The 19,677-nt window shown below is 47.8% G+C and overlaps 1 protein-coding gene across 1 annotated transcript in view; it reads right to left on the bottom strand.

The window, feature by feature from the left end:
• SLC6A5 (solute carrier family 6 member 5) overlaps nucleotides 1-19,677 on the bottom strand; it is a 54,059-nt gene that overhangs the window by 22,641 nt on the left and 11,741 nt on the right. Inside the window, exons 6-9 of the mRNA XM_061203749.1 lie at nucleotides 14,911-15,052; nucleotides 11,646-11,778; nucleotides 3,852-3,986; nucleotides 1,964-2,067 (exon numbers count right to left, since the gene is read on the bottom strand). Coding sequence (XP_061059732.1) covers nucleotides 1,964-2,067; nucleotides 3,852-3,986; nucleotides 11,646-11,778; nucleotides 14,911-15,052 — 514 coding nt within the window. The remainder of the gene's footprint in view (nucleotides 1-1,963; nucleotides 2,068-3,851; nucleotides 3,987-11,645; nucleotides 11,779-14,910; nucleotides 15,053-19,677) is intronic.

The following is a 19,677-nucleotide window of genomic DNA, read 5'->3' as shown; positions in this document are numbered from 1 at the left end:
ACCCACCTTGTCCAGGACCTCAGTTTACTGATGGGGAAACTGAGGCCCAGGGGAAGGTAATGGGCTCATAATGGTAGGTTCGGATTTGAACCCAGACTTCCTGCCCATTAGCCACACCACACAGCCTCATTTCTAACAAAGCACAGAGCAATGCATCCCCCTTGGATGATGCTCAGACTGATTCTCGCGGGTCATAAGTTAATAAGCAACTATGACCAAAGAAGTTCAAACACCTTAGTCTGGCATTCTAGCTGTTACGGGCTGAATTGTGTGCCCTCAAAATGTAAATGTTGAAGTCCCAACCCCCAGTTCCTCAGAATGTGACTGCATTTGAAAATAGGGTCTTTAAACAGGTGATTAAGTTAAGAGGAAATCGCGAGAGTGGGCGCTAATCCAATACGATTGATGCCCTTATAAGAAGAGGAGATCAGGGCGCACAGTGGGAAGACCATGTAGAGACACAGGGAGAAGACGGCCAGCTACAAGCCATGCAGAGAGGGCTCAGAAGAAACCAGCCCTGTCGACACCTTGATCTTGGACTTCTAGCCTCCAGAACTGCGAGAAAATTAATTGCTGTTGTTCAGGTCACTCACTCTGTGCTATTTGTTACGGCAGCCCCAGGAGACTAACACAAAGACTCTCTCCAATCTGGCCTCAGCCAAGTCTCAGGCCCCATTTGCTTCTTGCCCGGTGAGCACACACCTGCTCCAGTCCCATCAACCTGCTCCCCGCCACGTCTCCATCACACCCATCCCCGCTCATCCCCACCTGAAAACATTCCCTTCCTCCCCTAACACCTTTTGAAATTTGGCCCAGCATAGATGTCACTTGTGTGAGGCCATCCCAGCCAGGCTAGGCCACAGCTTAACTATAATCTCTTCCTTTTGGTTCACGAAATATCTCATGCATGATTAAAAATAATAAGAATGGCAACTGCTGTCTACTGAGCACCTACTATGTGCAAAATATTGCTGTGAGAATTTTGCATACATCATCTCTTACCCTTCAACAAAATATTATAATCTGCATTTTACAGATGAGAAAACAGAGATTCAGAGAAGTGAAGTATCTTACCCATGTCTTGGAGTTTTAGAAAATGGTGAAGTCATAATACAAATGCAAGTCTCTCTGACTCCAAGGTTCTTTCTTTCTTTTTTTTTTTTCATCAGCTCCTCAGTATTTTCTTACTGTTTGTCACAGACAGATTTAACTTTCAGATGTCACCTCCTCCAGAAGCTGTCCAGGCTCTCTCACATCTTTGGGGTTCCAGAGTCCCCTAATATCACACTATCCAAATGTCACCCTGCACCAGAATCACCTGAGGATCCTGTCTCGATATGTAGATTCCCGGCCTGCCCCCACCTCCTGATGTTCTGTTTCCTAAATCTGGGAGGGGACTCAAAGTTTGCATAACTTTGGGTTTAACTGACAGATAAAATTGTAATACATTTTAACATATTTAAAGTGTACAGTGTGATGATTTGATATACATATGCATTGAAACAGGAGTCCCACCATTGAGTTAATTAACACATCCATCACCAAGGTATTCTTTCCACTGTACCATGCTGCCTTTCTTACGGGGCTCTCTAGAAAAATGTTTGTCGAGTGACTGAATGACCATACCTCATCAGCAACTACCATACAACTGTAACCATGGACTAGATAGCTCACAAATGACTATTCCAGGACACAACCAGCTGCATGGCACGTCCAGAGAAACTCATTTCCATCCCATGTGTCAGAATCAGGGTGCAAGCTGGGGTCCAAGCCAGGCCACCAGAAGCCAGCAGCTAGGCCTTAGCAGGCAATTTCCTCTACACCAGAGCTAACTGTCTGGCTCTGCCTTGGGTGAAGTGTGAGGATATGGCCTCAGGTGTCTGATGACACAGCCCATGATTCTGTCCCCAGGCCCTAGTCCCACTCACCTGACACCTCTGGGACTTGAAGTGCCTCCACATACCTGTAGCAGTTATTATGGAATTTGTTGTAGGAAGAAAGAGTGATCAGGCCTCCCCATGCAGCAGATAAAGAGAAGAAAATCTGAGTGGCAGCATCTTTCCACACCTGGGAGGCAAAAGAGGGGAAGATTCAAGGTCACTGAAGGAGGCTGGCCCGGGGGAGGGGAGTCTCCCAAAGCCACACCATCTGCCCCGGGGAAAAGGCAGTCAGGACAAGATGACTTTGGCACCAACATAAACGAGAAACATACGTCATTTGCACTGGAAGCCAAAAAGGCAGTAAATGACCTGGGAGACTCTAACTTCATTCTAATCAAAGGAGAGGAACTCAATAAGCAATGTACACATTTCATGCTTGCAAGCCCTACAATGTAAAACTATACAGAAGGGGAGAGCCCTTTCTTTAGCTGGAAACACACTCAAAAAAACAATTTGGAACAGCAAAAATATTCATGGATATAAAATGAAAACCTTTTAAAATTGACATTCCCCACCAAAAATAAAAAATAAAATTGACATTCCTAAAGATTACAACAATTTACTAAAAATCTGAAATTCTGTAGCCCCTCATCAAAGTAAAGCAAGCTCTGTGCCACAGCTCAGTGGATTTTACAGTGCCACCTCATTCTCGAACTTGGCTGACAACACCGCTTCGTCATCTTGGCGATTTCTTTTAATTGTCCTCATCAAACTCCAGAAAGCTACTCAAGAGTTTGAGCTATAGATTTATATGATTTGATATGGACTTCCTATCATTTTTATAAATTAAAACTGGTTTTTAAATCGTGCTTAACATATGCAAAGAGAAAGTTCAAGTGTGTGCTGGCAAAGTCTATACCACAACCTCCATTCTCCCATGCTCCTTACTAACAAAGCTGTGGTTTTATTTAAAGGCAGCCATCCGTCCAGCCAAATGGCCACCTCCCAGAATCAAGGAGAGGTGCAGCTGAGAGGAAATCATCATATGACTTAGTTTCTGGCCAATGATGAGAAAATCAAGTGTTATGTGGAATTTCTGGCTTTCTCCTCTTTTAAAGAGAAAGAGGATGCCTATCTCTATCTCTTCCCTCACTGCTTTGTGCCACCTGGAATGCTGACATGATGGGTGGAGCTCTGGCAGCTACATGGCAGCTATTCACTGAGGATGGTGGGGCAGAAAGACAGGAAACTGGGACACCATGGAGCCACCCAACCAGTGCTTGACTGTCTACCACTGGGCTGCAAGTGAAATAAACTTTTGTTTAAGTTGCCATTATCTGGAGGTTTTTCATTATGTGCAAACCAAATCCTAGTTATGCTTTCTTAAAATCTTCTGGAAAAGCAGATTTTTCTTTAAGGTGAGAAAATGCATTTCTTATTAAACAATCACCCCCTCATGTGAAGTTCTGGGGGTTGGGAATTTTAGAGTAAGATATGCCTGTGCAGAATATGCCAAGAGAAAGTATAAGTGTGTGCTGGCTCTGTGTCGGTGTGCCAGAAGTATTCAAATCTGTCTGAGCCCTTTAAATTATAATTGCTTGCGATTTGCCTAAGTGCTATTATTTTCCAACCAGCAAAACTCCATTTCCAACACACTATAATTAGCAACAGATAAGTGGCATGAGGTGGCCCAAAGCTATTAAGGGAATTTCATTCTTCATTTCAGCCTCCGCAGCCTCCCAGATGTAGGACAACTATTCCAGGAATCTGAAACCCCCAGCTGCTCACTTCTCATTAAAAACTTCCTGAGTGTGTAACGTTTCAAGATTATCAGGAGTTTGTGAAGGCAAACAGCGAGATGCCCTGTGGGCGGAGGTCTGACCCCTTCTGCTAAACAGTGTCCCGGAGCAGGACCCATCCCCATGTGCCGTTCCCCCCACAGGCGCGTCATAAACGAAATCAGAAGCCCACCGTGGCGTCCGTAAGTTTCTCCCACTTAGGGGTGACGAAGTACCAAATCCCAGCGCCAGCTCCAGGCAGGGTAACTCCTCGGATGAGAAGGATCACGAGTACGACATACGGGAACGTGGCCGTGAAGTACACCACCTGGAAAAACCACCGACACGAGGGCAGGAGTGAGCAGACACACAGGATGTGACCCAAGGAGCATCAACAGAGGCAGAGTGTGATCTGCCACCCGGACACAAGTGCTTGATAGGCTAGTTTTCCCCAAACTCTTCCAGGTCTGGGGACACAAGGAAGGCACTGGGACCAAAGGTGAATCAGAGAGAGCCAGAAGTGAAGTCTCGAGGGGGACAGCCAAGGCTGTGGGTTGAGTCAGCCTGCAGTGCAGAAGTGGACAACTCCCTAAGGACCAACTGAAAGAGAAAGGTTATGTGTCCCCCTCCTCCTTAACTCCTAGCCCACCCTCTGCTTCAGGCCCCAAACCCCACCATTAGAGATTAATTTCTTTAGCTTAAGTTTTCCATCCTTGTTTATACACACACCCTAAGTGAGGCAGCCTAGTGACATGAGAGAACCATGATCTTAGAATTTTAGACATATTTAGGTTCAAATAAAATCACATCTCTGGCCCTGAGTAGCTATGAGACTTAGGTCAAGCTAATCAGCTCTCTGAATCTCAGTTTCTGCAGCTGTAAACTGGGGATAATAGCACGTCTCTTTGAAAAAATAATTGAGGATTAAATGGGCCCCTAGAACAGCACCTAACTTGTAACAGATGGTCATTAAATGCAGTTAAGTTCAACAAGCATTTATCACGGCCTACTATGACCTGGGAGCTGTGCCAGGGCTTAGATGCATAAAGGTGAAGGAACTCGACCTCGGAGACCCAGAGACAATGTCTGAATAATGGGCTAAGCAGTTCCAAACAGGAAACTGTGAAGTCCAGGGGAGGGCACTGGGCTCAATCCAGGAGATTACAAAAAAATGCATGGAGATGACGCGTGAGTCGGATCTTAGAGGCCAAGTGCAACGCAGAGGAGGTGAGGTGAGGTGGGAAGGTGAGGGAAGAAAGCGGGAAAGGCAGGGGTGAGGGCAAGGCCCTAAATTCCCTAGGAGCACGGCACACACTTGAGGCTAAGAGCAATGGGGCACTAGAGACATGGGAGGAGGCAGGTTGTGGAGGCCCTGAGTACCAGCCAAAGGAGGCTCCTAGATTCTGCACGAGAGGGAAGGACCAGAGCCGAGAAACATTTGGGAAATAACATCAGCAGAACTTGGGGGCTGTGGTTGAATGGGGATGAGTGAGAGGCACCTTCCTTATCTGTCAATCAAACCTCAGAGTGGAGGAAGGACTTGGGCCCAGGATTCAGCAGACAGAGAGAAGAGCAGACTGGGAGAGCTTGGGCTCTGCACTCCCACGGGCCTGAGTTCAAATCCCAGCTCCATCACTTATGAGCTGGGCCACCTTGGGAAGTGACTTAACCTCACTGAGTCTCAGTGTCCACACCTGCAAAGTGGCAATAACAAAAGCATACTCCTCACAGGGCTGTTGGAAGAGCACAGTGGGACGATGCATACGACATGGAACAGGCCTGGGACCCTGGAAAGAGAAGTGCCATTTCTGTCTTGCCAATGACTCACCAGTCCTAAATTTAATAACCCTGGCAACCCTCAGCTCATAAGCCAGTTACATCCCAAAAGTGCATTAGGAGACACTTGGAAGGATGAGGCTAAGCTCCTGTCCTGGACCACCAAACCCTCCCTCATCCACAGGATTGGCATCGACAGCCAGCTGAGCACTGTTGGTTCAGAGCCCCTCTGTGCTCACCCACAGCCTTCCATCCTGGGGAACCCAGAACACCTGCCTCCGGGAGGGGGATAGAGTCCCCATCACACACCGGCTGCACAGACCCCATGGCCTGACAGGGGCTCCGGCCTGGCAGCGACTGGCAGGCACTGGGATTTTAAGAGATGAGAACTGATTCAAGGACTTGCAAAGGATGGATTGAGGGAAAGTTAGGGTTGAGATGAAGATAAATCTCTCGGGGCTACTTATTAATCCAATAAATACACACATATGCATACATAGGTACACATACGTTTGTGCATCTAATATGTTCCAGGCACATGCTGGGGAGGGCGGCTGGGACGATGGCCATAATAAAGGGGAGGACAGGGAAGGCCTCACTGAGAAGTTGCCCAGGACTTGAAGGAAGTGAGAACGAGCCAACTGGATATCTGGGAGAACATTCCAGACAGAGGGAACCGCTGGAGTAAAGACCCAAAGAAGGGAGTGTGCCTGCCTTCTAGGAGCAGCCAGGGGCTGGGCAGGGGCACAGGCGGGAGAGGAAGGCGGGGGTAGGGGTGGAGGCAGGGACAGATCCTGCAGAGCCCTGTGGGCCCGTGTGGGCAGGGAGGGGATGGGGAACTACTGCAGGGATTTGGGCAGAGGAGTGATACGATCTCACATTTTAGCCATCACCGGCTTGCTACATCACGTTTACACTGCAGGGGCAGCGGTTAGGAGGCCACAGCAGCGAGCCAGGCAAGGGACAGCAATGGTTCCATCCAGGGTGATTCAGGGGAGCTAGGAGAAATGATCAGAAACCAGATGCACCGTGCAGGAAGAGCAACAGAACTTCCTGACCAATTTAATGTGGAGTGAGCGGAGGTGGGGGGGGGAGAGGGAGGGAGGAGTCAAGGGTGAGCCCAAAGGTTGTGGCCTCAGCAGCTGGTGGGCAGAGGTTCCGTCAGCTGAAATGGGACAGGCTGCAGGTCAAGGAAAGATAAGGAGTTATTTCTTCCTCTAAACCCAATTACTCATCAAGGCCAAAGTCTTCCTGTCTACAGACCAGAGATGGGCTGGTCTCCTCTTCTCCGCACTGCTGCCACCACCGACCAGGAGCCCCCTCCCTGTCCCCCGGGGCAGCAGCCCCCTTCACTCTTTGCCCTGAGGCACTGGAATCACCAGGGACCATGAGGGGGGGCTCCCTCCTCCCTCCTATCCCCCCCCAACCTGCTTCTCTCCTTCCCCTTAAGTGAAACCCTTCCACACACAGACGGTAGGAAACCCAAAGGCATCTGACGTCTCAGGAGAAAATCACCCACCACAGGATGACCCGGGCTGTCCTCCCAGCTGTCGGATGGGGCTGGGGAGAGGAACGCTACAGGGCCGGGCGGGGCCCCGCCAAGACAGCAGGGGCAGGGTGACAATTAAGGGATATCCTCTTCACCTCCTGACCATGTGGAGCTGGTGGGAGATGAGGATGGAAGGAGGCAAGGGAGAGGAGATGACGTAGATAGTGGGGTCCAGCAGGAAGAAGACCCCAAGAGTGGCACCAGTCTAACCGGCTGAGATGCTGTTCCCGTTTGAGTGCGGGAGAGAGCCCATTTCTGGAGTTCCCTCCATGGATCAGCTCTTTGCAGTCCCATTTTACAGAGGAGGAAACTGAGGCTCAGGTTAAGCCTCTCATAAAGGGTTAAATATCTCACTCAAGGTCTCCCAGCTGGAGCCAAGATCCAGACTTGAAGCTTTCTAACTACAAAGCCTATTTCCATTACCTTTAATGCCACTCACTGGGCCACATGATCAGAAATGTGTGAGGCAGGGCGGGGACTAAAGTGAGGCAAGGGAACACCCGGGGTGCACAATTTAAGGAAGCACTCACTCTCATGGGGCGGAGCCTGCCCATGCAGGAATCTGAGAGTGAGCGCCGCCTTAAATTTCACACCCTAGGCACTTGCTTGCCTCACCAGGTCCGGCCCTGGTATGTGGAATGGTGCACTCAATTTGTCAATGGGGATTGCGGTGAACTGAAAGGGCACACAGTTTCATTTCGAAATCCTGGGGATGCCTCCAATGTGAGTCAGGTGTTAGTCAGGTGTTTGTGGAGGTTTCTTCACAGCTAGTTCTCCTGTGTCATGGGGGCTTCAGAATACACCTGTTTCAGGATGGACTGTCAGTGGAATTAAACTTGAACAGTAATGAATTATACTTGGCAGGAGTGACAATGACGAGTTGATCTGAGCCTGCTGGCCTGACACCTGGCAGCATCGTCCTCACAACGGGAGCCCTGAACAGGTGGTAAGGCCACTGCCCCCACCCCAGCCAGTGCCAGCTAATTAAGCTAGCTTTGTGTCCTTGCCATAACTCTCAGGCACAGCGGCCCCTGAGGTCAGATGGGCTGCATTTGACCTTCAGACTGCCTGCTGGTTGCCCCTGCCTCTGGAATTCTAGCTGCTCAAAGGGAGACTCAGGTCTCATAGGAAGCAACCAGCCACTCTTGTCTCCTAGGGCCCTGAACAAGAGGAACTGAGTTTATCTTGCTGCAACAGAAGAAGGACATCTCTGTTGCTTAGAAATGACAGTCTTGGTGGAACTTCGATCACAAAGGAGCCTGTCATAATGAGGTGCTGCAGCCGTGCTTCCAAACAAAGCTCCATGATTAATGTCTGCACAAGCCAGGGCAGGATAATAAACTGGGATGCATTATTTCTGGTGGTATTCCTCATTAAAAGAAAATTAATCATTGATCCCTAATTGGAAACCTTTCTCAATGAAGCAGAAAGATAACTTAGCAGATCTAAAAGAAAAGCTTACTTGCTCAGGGCTACTCAAAAATCCCCATTTCAAAGAGAGAGAGCCCATAAAATCTAGCACCAAGGATTAAATTCTAAATCAATGCCAAGAACTGATTCTAACACCATCCCCCCAAAATTGCAGACTGATAAGCAAAGAAGGATCTTAGAGAATATTTATTTTAACCCTTGAATTTGCAGATGTGGAAGATGGGACCCGGATGCCTCCTGGGACTTGCCCAGCTGGCAATGACAGCTATTGACAGCAGGACGGGGTAGCAGTGCAAGGGTCCTGATTCACAGTGGGGGGACTTTTATCCCCCCAGATGCAAATGATGGCTCCAGAATTCTGCATTTCCATCTATTTCTAACAGCCCCTCCTTGGGAGAGGATGTCACGTAGTGGAAAGAGTCTAGGCTTTAAAGGGAGACAGACCTGGGTTCAAATCCCAGCGCTGCCACTTACAAGCTGTGTGACCAGGACTTCCCTTGTGGTCCAGTGGCTAAGACTCTGCGCTCCCAATGCAGGGGGCCTGGGTTCCATCCCTGGTCAGGGAACTAGATCCCACATGCTGCAACTAAGAGTTCGCATGCTGCAACTAAGACTCAGCGCAGCCAAATAAATAAATAAATAATTTTAAAAATAATAAAGTATTCGGGAGTTTGTGAGTAGGTTATATGTAAATACTACACCATTAAAAAAAAAAAAAAAAGCTGTGTGACCTCCGGCAATTTACTCTACCTTGATGCACCTCAGCTTCTCTATCTATAAAATGGGAAGAAATGTCCTTACCTAGCTGGTTTTTGGGCAGATTGAATGCACTAATGCAGGTGAAGTAGTTAGCAGAGTCCCTGGCACACAGAGTGTTCAACCAAGTTCCCTTTCTCTTTACATTTTCCCACCAAAGCCACTGCTTTCAAGATGTCAGCACGGCACAATATCCATTCAATACATCAGTCAATCATTATCACAAAGATGAAAAGAGTTAATGTCAATTAAGAACTGACCATATGCCAGGTATTTTATATATATATATATATTCTCTCACCTAATCTTAGAACAGCTCTATGAGGTATGTACTATTATCCCCATTTTACAGATGAGGAAACTGAGGTTCCAATGGTTAAATAGCTTGTCCAGAGTTACACAACTAGAAAGTGATCAAGACGGGATTTGAACTCAGACAGGTCTGACTCTAAAGCCACCAGGCCATCCTTCCTCATGTCACCAACAAGGCTGCTGTTCTGATCCTCCTCACCTAACACCTCTTCTCCTGCCAATCACACCTTCTAGCCTATCCTGCTAGAGACCTGTCCGGCCACTTCGATTACAGTTGAAGGTGCCCTCTCTCCATCTCTAGCTATATGTGATGGTCCTGCAGTTCGATTTTGGCTGAGCAAAGGCATGGTCCCTCTTGCTAAACAATCACCTGGCTGGCCCTTTACTGCCACTCCAAGCTCAGTTCCAAGTCACGGAAGGCGAGGAGCCCAGGAAACCTCAGGACTCACAGGGCGTTAACTGTGAGGGTCATGATAACATTTCCTTATCTTCCTGCTGCCCTAGAAAAACAATTGCTCCAGTCTCATAATACTCATTCAGAGCTAGCAGGGTCCTCAATCCCAGCTCTCATTTTACAGAGGGGGAAACGGAGGTCAGAGAGGAAAAGTACCCCCAGCTCACCCAGCAAGTGTTCCGACAGAATCATGTTAGAGACAGCAGGTCTTAGACATCGCCCAATCCAATTGCCTTCACTTTAGAAATGAGACAACCGAAGGCTCCTGAAATAGCTAAGATAAAGAAAATCTGCTTTCCACTTATTGGCTAAATAAATAAATAAATAAAAGCTAAGGGCAAATCCGAAGCTCAGCCAGGTTTCATCGTCCAAGCAGAGATGTCCCTACACAGAAAACACCACGGAAGGGCTGGGGGGCTAGAACCCAGGTCTCCTAACCCCCAGTCTGGCTCTCTCCCCACCTGATGTCATTTAAGGGCACCACTGGCTCAGGGGACCCTGACCAAGCTGCCAGAATACACCATTCAAGCCCGCGTGGAACCAGATTACATGGAGGGCACCAGAAAGAACTGTTATCAGAAGGCCCTCGCGAGCTTGTCCATGCGTCTGGGGAGAAGACAGACCGCTCTCTGTGGCTGATGGGTGTCAGGTGTGGGTGCCTGGTGGGGCCTGTGAAGCAGGCCTGGGAGGTGAGAGGCGGCACGGACCCTCACCCCCGTGAGGCCGGATCCTTCCAAACGGGTTGCTTGCTATTGTGACCACAGTAAACCCTGGCCTGGACGACTGGACCAAGCCAAACTCCACAACCTATGGTCTCAGAGTCCACCATCACATTCTATTCCTTGGGCCTTAAAGACATTTGGGGTTTCAAGCTGAGACATGCAAATGACTCTCCAGATGATGAACTCGTATTGGCTATCATCAAAGTGGTTGGTTAACCGTTTCATGGGGGTTTTCTAAAGCAGCAGGAAGATGAGGGGAAAACACTGGGACCTTTACCACAACATCCAGCGTGTCCTGAGGGACCCTGCACACCGTGCCTGCCGTGCCTTGGAATGGAGCTTGGGGTGGGTGTCCCACCACCTGCAAAGGACCTGCCAAGCGACTGTCTAGCAAGAGGGGCCAAGCACGTGCTCAACCAAAATCCCGCTGGCAGGACTATCGCCCTGTCATGCTGGGGGCACGTGGGGTGGGAGAGTGTTGGGATGGGGTTGGAGAAAGGGCACGAAAGGCAGAGAACACGGTGGTCAGGAGTGAGGAGAAGGAATCCCCTGCACAACTTTGATCTCCTTCCAGCTTCCTGGGAGGAGCAGTGACTGAGCTGGCAGCCAGACCAAGAAGCAAAAAGCCGGCAGCACCAATTCTAGACTTTCGGGAGAGATCGAATCATATCGGGGAGTGCCATCTGCTGAATGAAGGGCCCCCAATAGGGAAGGAAGGAAACTCACCACATAGCCCCCGCCATCCACGAAGAGCCCTGAGTACATCTGTCTCAGTTAACCCTTAAAACCTCCCGGGGAGAAAGGTATTATTATCCCATTTTACAGACAGCAGTGCAGTCACTTGTCCAAGGCCTCACAGCTACTCAGGGACGAATCAGAATTCCACCCACGCCTCCCAACTCTCATCCCAGTGCCCTTTGGCTGCTCTGTGACACAAACAGCCCTGGGGGTCCCAGAGCTTTCTCTCAGATAAATACGAGTTCTTACTTTTCCTGAAGTCTTGATTCCTTTTGCCAGGGATGCATACACAATCACCCAAGCCAGGAAGAGGCAGAAGGCTAGTGGCCACCTGATCTCGCCAGGATATTCAATCCCTGCAGAAATCTTCAGCACAAAGTACCTATGAGTTGAAAGGAGAGAGAAGGGAGGGGAGGAAGGAGGGGAAGGATGAGCTGGCGGAGGTGACAGTCTGCAGGCTTTATCTTCCTGCAGAGCCTCAGACAAAATCCCGGCATCCCCACCCTCCCCATCAGGGACCTGATCAAATCAGGCTGTGAGAGATTTGCTGATCCGGGCTCCCTCCCACAACTGTCTGTGGTGAGACCCACTGAATTTACCCTGCTTTTAATTAATTATGGCCCTAAAGGGGCTTCCCTGGTGGCGCAGTCGTTCAGAATCCGCCTGCCAGCGCAGGGGACACGGGTTCGAGCCCTGGTCCGGGAAGATCCCACATGCCACGGAGCAGCTAAGCCCGTGCACCACAACTACTGAGCCTGCGCTCTAGAGCTCGCGAGCCACAACTGCTGAGCCCACGTGCCACAACTACTGAAGCCTGCGTGCCTAGAGCCCCGTGCTCCGCAACAAGAGAAGCCACCTCAATGAGAAGCCTGCGTACCGCAACAAAGAGTAGCCCCTTCTCGCTGCAACTAGAGAAAGCCCGCACGCAGCAACGAAGACCCAATGCAGCCAAAAATAAATAAATAAAATAAATAAATTTTAAAAAATATATTATGGCCCTAAAGGACCTACTGTATTAGCACAGGGAACTATACTGAATATTTTGTAATAACCTATAAGGGAAAAGAATCTAAAAAAGAATATGTGTGTGTGTGTAACTGAATCACTGTGCTATATACCTGAAATTAACACAATATTGTAATTCAACTATACTTTGACTTAAAAAAAATTAATTATGGCCCTGGGCAGGCTCTGAACAAGGCTATGTCAGCTCCACCGTCATCTGGAGCTGCCCCAGGAGCAGTGCAACAAATCCAACAGCGTCGGGGGTCCTGGTGTAGCAGCCCCCGGAATGGGCATTATGGAGGTTGTTGTCTTTACATAAAGACACATCACTAACAGAAACTCTAAACTGTCAAGGATGATTTCTGTGTGTTTCTGTGTTGTTCTACTCTTTTGTGAGAATGTATCCCAATAGTTTTTGTACAACTTTAAATTAAAAAAAATCAGTACAGAGTCATTATGGTAAAAGAATTAAAAATGCTGCTGTGCATTTTAGTTCAGGTTGTGATGGGCATGTCCCAGGGCTGAGGTTGGCTGAAATGTAAAAGCAGGGCTGGCTGGGCCTTACTCAAGGAACGTATTCGAAGACAGACAACCAGCCGCAAACAGAAGGGGGCTGGCGCTCATCTGCAGTGGCTGCTGGCACCTGTGTGTAAGCTGAAGGTGGCGACGCCCGCATCCCTGGCTAGAGGGCGAGCAGGCAGCCTCACCCCCGGGGAGAGGAAGCAGCTTCAGAGACCATGAGTCATGACGCCAGATGCGACAATCCCCTCAACTCTGTAATAAAGTCACACAGCCTGGATGAAAGTGCTGTGCGTGCAGGTGCGTGTCTTTCTGTGACCTGAACCAAGGGCCAGCCAGCATCCAGACTCTACAGGACTGCAGACATGACGGCCGAGTGTCCTGACCTGCTGAGGGAAGTGAAGGGGGCAGCACCCCTCCCGCCAGCTAGCCAGCGACACTGTGAGAGGCTGTTTTGCGGTTCACAAGAGCAACCTGTAGCTCTTTGTCTCAACTCCTGGGGCAACCTGGGCTCTAGAGCAGAGTAGAAGTCACCAAGGGTGGAACCGGCCTGGGCTACCAAACCTTAGGGACCATACTTCTAAGCACTGAAAAGGACCCCCAACCCCACAATGGGTAGGCCATCTAGCCAACAATTCCACGGCCCCTTGGCCATCTCAACTACTCCATGATTTAATAAGGGATATTGGATGGGCCCCAAGAAGTTCCTGATAACATTCCCTCTTGGAAACTAAGACTGGTCCCAGAGGATTAGCAAAGCCACCAAAAGCAGATTTGCAAACCACTTTATAATACACCTGACCACATGGATTATGTGATCAGATTTCAGCCCACCACGAGGTCAGACTCCTTTCTCAGAGTTCAGGGTGAATCAAGGCCCACCCTCACTGGTCCTACATTTTCTTCAAAGGGGATTATTTCTTCATTCAGCCTAAGTGCCCCTTCTGTTCTACAGGAAACATCCATGTGCCCTCTTAGTCCACAGGAGAGAAAGCTTGGAAGAACTAGTGGGAACAGTAGTAACCACTTCCTACTATCTAAGTAAAGGCCACAAACCAGGGGCCCCCTGATACATGCATTTTACGTGACCCCAGTGTTTCATTTGAATTAGTTTGCTAACATTTAAAGTGGGAGAGACACATAAAAACTCCTATTTTATTTCCAACTTCTCTTGTAAAATGGAAGCTCTGGCAGCACTGCCCACATTCCCATAAGACAGGGGTCAGTTGGAGCTGAGCATCAGCACCCTCCCTTACACTGGGCAGACCTCCCCTCCCGTTGGCCACAGTCCCCACCATTCTCTATCGTCTTACCTCTTCCTCCCTGCCAAGCCCCCAAGTACATTTGAGTTTACAACCCCCGACTTAAGGCTTAGCTAGAGAACATTATCTACTCTCTGTTGAACTCTGTCTCCATTTACCTCCCTTATGAAATAATTCCCTGAACGTTATTAAGTTTTCCTGTGGTGGCTGAGGATTTCCTAAATCCCTAAACCTCAATCCCCAATGTCTGGCAAAATGGATGAAGAAAGTATAAAACTAAGACAGAACTGTTAAAAAAAAAAAAAAAAAGGAAAGAATTAGTTCTTCTTTAAACCAAATCACTGATCATGATTTGTTTCCTGACTTTCCTGAATTTTTGTCTCTCTTCCCCTCACAAGTGCAGAAGGGAAAAAACAAAAAACAACCTAGTCAACTGAAGGTCTGCTTAGATCGCATCGGAGGAAGGTTTTGCAATGTTTTTGGCATCAACATCATGAACTACAGCAGCACCAATTCTGTTCCCACCAGCATTCAGCCAACTCTCCTCTCCAGGCCCACAGGGCACAATAACCCGCTCCCAGAAGCCAGACCAGGGAAAACATCTTCCTCCCCGAGCATCTGAGTAGGTAGGGAGGGTGCAGAGGGAGGCAACCCATCTCTCTAGTCTACAAGTTGGATAGTCACTAATTCACTGGGTTTCTCTTAGAAAAGTTTTTTAAAAATCTTACTTGAAATACTCTTCACTCCCACTGACAAACGTCTTATTGGCCTGGCTGGTGAAATTAACCATTGTCAAGTTGGGATAGGCCGTCACGCAGAAAGTTGAGTTCTTGATCTGTATTTTGGGATGGTCACTGATCACACAGGAATCTGTTTAGGAGAGGATGGAATGAAAACACAGTGAAATCTGTACAGAAAATAGACACGTGTATCTCTCTAGCAACTTAAAAACAAAAGCCAAACATATTTGCCAAATATTGGAGAGTAACTTCGCGAGGGTATTAACTGAGCAAAGCTAGATGCAGATGAACTGCAAAATTGTGTGCTATTCATCCCAGAGCCCCCAGTACCCCTCAGCAGTGCCCGGTCCCGGCAACGATGGCTCTCATTTCTGGAGCGCTCTCTACACGCCAAGCACTTTACATGCATTATCTCACCTAAGGCTCACAACAGCCTGTGCTGTGGGTACTATTGCCTCCGTCCTTCAGATGAGGAAAAAGGCTCAGAGGTTAGGTCATTCTACCAAAATCACACAGCTAACGAGGAAGAGAATCAGGATTCAAAGCCGGATCGTTATGACTCCACAAAAAATAAATGGCTTGCAGAAATGAATTTTAATCAGACATAAGTAAAACTTCTGAAGGGCTCTACCACAGAAGGCTTACTAATAAGCCCAGCTTGAACCCACTGCCTGGCACAACGGCCGACATACAGAAGTTCCCTAAGATACGTGTGCCGTGTGCTTTCTGAACACTCGCATGTGCTCGTGAGCCTGCAACAGGACTGAACACAGTGGTTCTCAACTGGGAACGAATTTGTCCACTAGAGGGCACTTGGCAATGTCGGGGGACATTTTTAGTTGTCATATTTGGGGAACAGGGTGGTACTGGCAACTAGTGGGCAGAGGTCAGGGATGCTGCTGAACATCCAACAATAAACAGGACAGTCCCACAACAGAGAATTATCCAGCCCAAAATGTCAATAGTGCTGAGGTTGAGAATGCCTGACCTAGGCTGGGATGGGAACAGGGAACTAAGCAGGTGAGTCTTAGCATGTCAGGTACCGTGCTGGACGCTTTACCACTTATTATCTTGTGGAAGGCTCAGAAGACCTGGGAGGTGCCTATGATTATCCTCATTTGAAATAGGAAGATACTGAAGTCTTTCTGACCACATCACAATGTTTCTATGTTCACTTGATGGATATTTTAGATAAAGAGTCCATCAGGATTAATGCCAAAGGATGTTAATTTATAAAGAAATGAAAAGTAACAATAACAACAATAACTAACACTTATATGGCACTTACTATGTACTATTTTAAATGTCTTATATGCATTAACTAATTTGAGCCTCACATCACGCCTGCGAGGTAGGTATTGTTATTATCTGTATGTTACAGGTAAAGAAACTGGGCACAGAGAAGTGCGGTTGCTTGCCAAGGTCACACAACAGAATCAGGAGGCAAACAGTCACTCTCTCTTTGGAGGCCATGCTCTTAACCACTTTACTGGGAAGCAGAGAGCAGGGAACATAAACTCAAACACCTTCAGAAGCCAGGCTGGTGACACAAATTAGAAAGATATAAAATGGAGGGTAAAAAGGGGTGGCAAAACAGAAAGTACGGTCTGCCCTCCGTATCCGCAGTTTTACATCCATGGATTCAATCAACCATGGAATGAAATTTCGATGGCGGTTGGCTGAATACTGTTTTCATTGTACTACACCATTTTATATAAGGGACTTGAACATCTGCAGATTTTGGTATCCGAAAGGGCTCCTGGAACCAATCCCATTAATACCGAGGGACGACTTACCAGCCAATCAGTGCCATGCTTTTCTAGGTGTCCTGATAAAAGATGCAGAAAATCCGGATATTTACATGAAATCTCTCCATTTTAAAGCATTGGAAATAAGGCCAAATTGTCTTTAAGCACTGTGGACCAAAACGAAACAAAACAAAACCAAAAAAAAAGCACATGCAGCCTAGATCTGGTGCATGCACTCCCAATTTATGCCCTCTGTGGAACAGCAAAGTGGGTAAAACCATGGGTTCAGGAGTTCCACTAGCCCTGAGAGCTTGGATGAGTTCCTTAATCTGTCCAAGCCTCCATTTTCTGATAATAGTGTATCTAGTTTGAAGGTTGTTCCAAGAACGAAATTAAGTGAGATAGATCATGAATGGAAGAATTTCATGCAATGCCTAGCACACAGCTGGATTCAGTAAAACTTTAGCCGTAATGCAATCGCCATTGTTATACCTTTGCATGGGGTGAGCATCTCTAATCCTCAACATCATCTCTCAATCCCACTTGCCAGCCGTAAATTATCTACTACCTCCCACACATTCCCCCAGAATATCTCAGAATACTGGATAAAATTGAAAAGAGCAATGAAAAGAATCCCTTCCCTCTGATTAGTCCTTTAGACCAGAATTTTTCTAAACAGCAGTACTACTGACACTTGGGACGAGAAAACTCTCTGTTGTGGGAGGCTGTCCATGCCTTGCAGGGTATTAGCAACATCCCTGGCCTCTGCCCACCGGATGCCAGGAACATACACCCCCCCCACCCTACCCCAGCCCAGTTGTGACAACCAAAAATGTCTATGAACACTGTCAAATGTCTCCTGCCAAAATCTCCCAGGTTTGAGAACCACCACTACTAGAGTCCTCAAAATGCCTTCTTACTCAAAATTATCTTCTTTAATCAAATGACAGAGACTTTCAGGGGGATTCTCACCTCATAATTATCAACTATTTACCGAGGAAGCATTTGTTTCCCCCCAAAGCACCATCCATAGCCCTTTTCTGTAAGTAAGCACAGAAGTTATTTCTTGCCCTCCTGCCCAAAAGTACGTCCCCTAAGACAGAAGAGATCGCTAACACACGGGCAAACGCCAAATCGCTTGCTTCCAAAACTGGCACTGAGAAGCACATGGGCAGCTTCCCTACAGAGCGACTCTGGGCGTCTCTGGATCACCGCTCTCCGCTGCAGTGCAAGGTCACAGCGTCCCTGAGGCACTGCAGCAGGGCTCCCTGCAGCCTCAAGCCTCCTGCAACATCCCTTCCCACCACTGGGCGGCAGAGGCGTGCTTCCCAGCACACTGCGCCTTCAGGTCGGCCAGCAACGGAACGATGGGCCGTGTCATCGGCGAGCTCTGCGGCCCAGCAACCCTGAACAAAGAACAGTGATAAGCATCGTGCTGAATTGGAAGCTGTTCGAATGAGATTCTCTTTACGCGGGCAATTATGAATAAATGAAAGCACGTGAAAGACTAGGGAGAAAAGGAATCACTGAATTAAGGTTCTAATGAAAATTAAGCCATTCCAGAAACAGAAATGGTATTTATGCACTTCCCATTTTAAATGACCCAGCTAGCTCCTAATTTCAAAGAACAGTTGTTGGTCTTACTTGGCAGGGCATGGATTAGCCCTTCAACATTACAAATACCTGGAGGGTTGAATGCCCATAAGGAAGACAGCCTCTCTCACAATCTACACCTGAGAAATGTGTGGCAAGCTCAGCCTCCGCGGTGGATGGAGTCAGGGCTTTTGCCCATGGCTGGAGCAGGTACAGGGTCCTGGCATCTGAATGATGAGGTAGGGCTCCCAGGCAGTATGTCCCTAGCAGAGCTGAGGGGCCATGGGATAAACCCCTCCCTGCTATGAGTGAAGGTCATAATGGCGTGGGAATCTACCCCCCTCTCCTGGGACCAGCGACCCACTATCACGGGGTAGGGTGAGCCTGGAAGGTCATTTGTGGAACACTGCCCTGGGGGAGGGAGTTTTTCCATTTCCTAAACAAGCCTCTCTCAGTATGGCCACTTGGGAGGCAGCCTGGGACATCACTGTCTGGGCTCCGGTCTTGTCCAGCAGAGCAGTGGGGCTACAAAGCTACCCATGTCTCTGTAAGTCAGGCCATCATCCCCTTTTCCAAGATACCCCAGGACCCCAAAAGATCAATACTTACACAAAGGATACCTGGCCCCGGTCCAGTGCGGATAACCCAGGGAAGGACAGATGGAGGGGCTCCACTAAGAGGGGAAAGGATTGATACCTCCATCTTCAACAAACCAACAAAAAATTTTAAAGCACTGGCTAAGAATGAAATAAGATCTGCCCAGCCTGTCCATATGTTTCCAGGGAATAGAGTGAAAAATGTCCATTGTCTCTCTCTGCTCAGAGCTTGCATCGTTTTTATGGTTTATACCAGTCGACAAGGTGCTTAGCTGTATAATGTCTTCACTCTGCCTTTCACGTTCCCCGGGATATTGTGAGCCAGACAAAAAATTCCACAAAACCAGGGGGGGCCTGCACCCACACGCCTGGCCCAGTCATTGTGCTCAGCTTGCTGTAAAAAAATACACACACTATATATATGTGTGTATATATATATATACATGTACACATACATATACATATATATTCTCCGACTATAAAATAAATACACATCCCTGATAGAAAATGTAGAAAAAAAAGAATGGCCCCAAGCTTAGCAGTTAACATTTTGCGTATCACCTTCCTATATGTTTTCTAGCCAGCACATATTGTTAGTAAAAATGAAATTATACTATAAATTGGTATCCTGCTTTTACATTTAACATGATATGCTGACGATTTCCCTATGTTTAATGAATATTCACTTTTAAAGACTATAGAATACTTCATCCTATGGATGTACTATAATTTATTTGAACCATGGAATTACTGAATTTTTGTTACACGTCTAAGTGTTTCCGGTGTTTTCCTAGATTGTAAATGTGACTGCAATGAAC

This window comes from Eubalaena glacialis, chromosome 10 (genome assembly GCF_028564815.1).
Source record: "Eubalaena glacialis isolate mEubGla1 chromosome 10, mEubGla1.1.hap2.+ XY, whole genome shotgun sequence".
NCBI classification, from domain to species: Eukaryota; Metazoa; Chordata; class Mammalia; order Artiodactyla; family Balaenidae; genus Eubalaena; species Eubalaena glacialis.
Note: the sequence above shows the minus strand (reverse complement) of the source record. Positions and strands in the feature narration are given on the sequence as shown.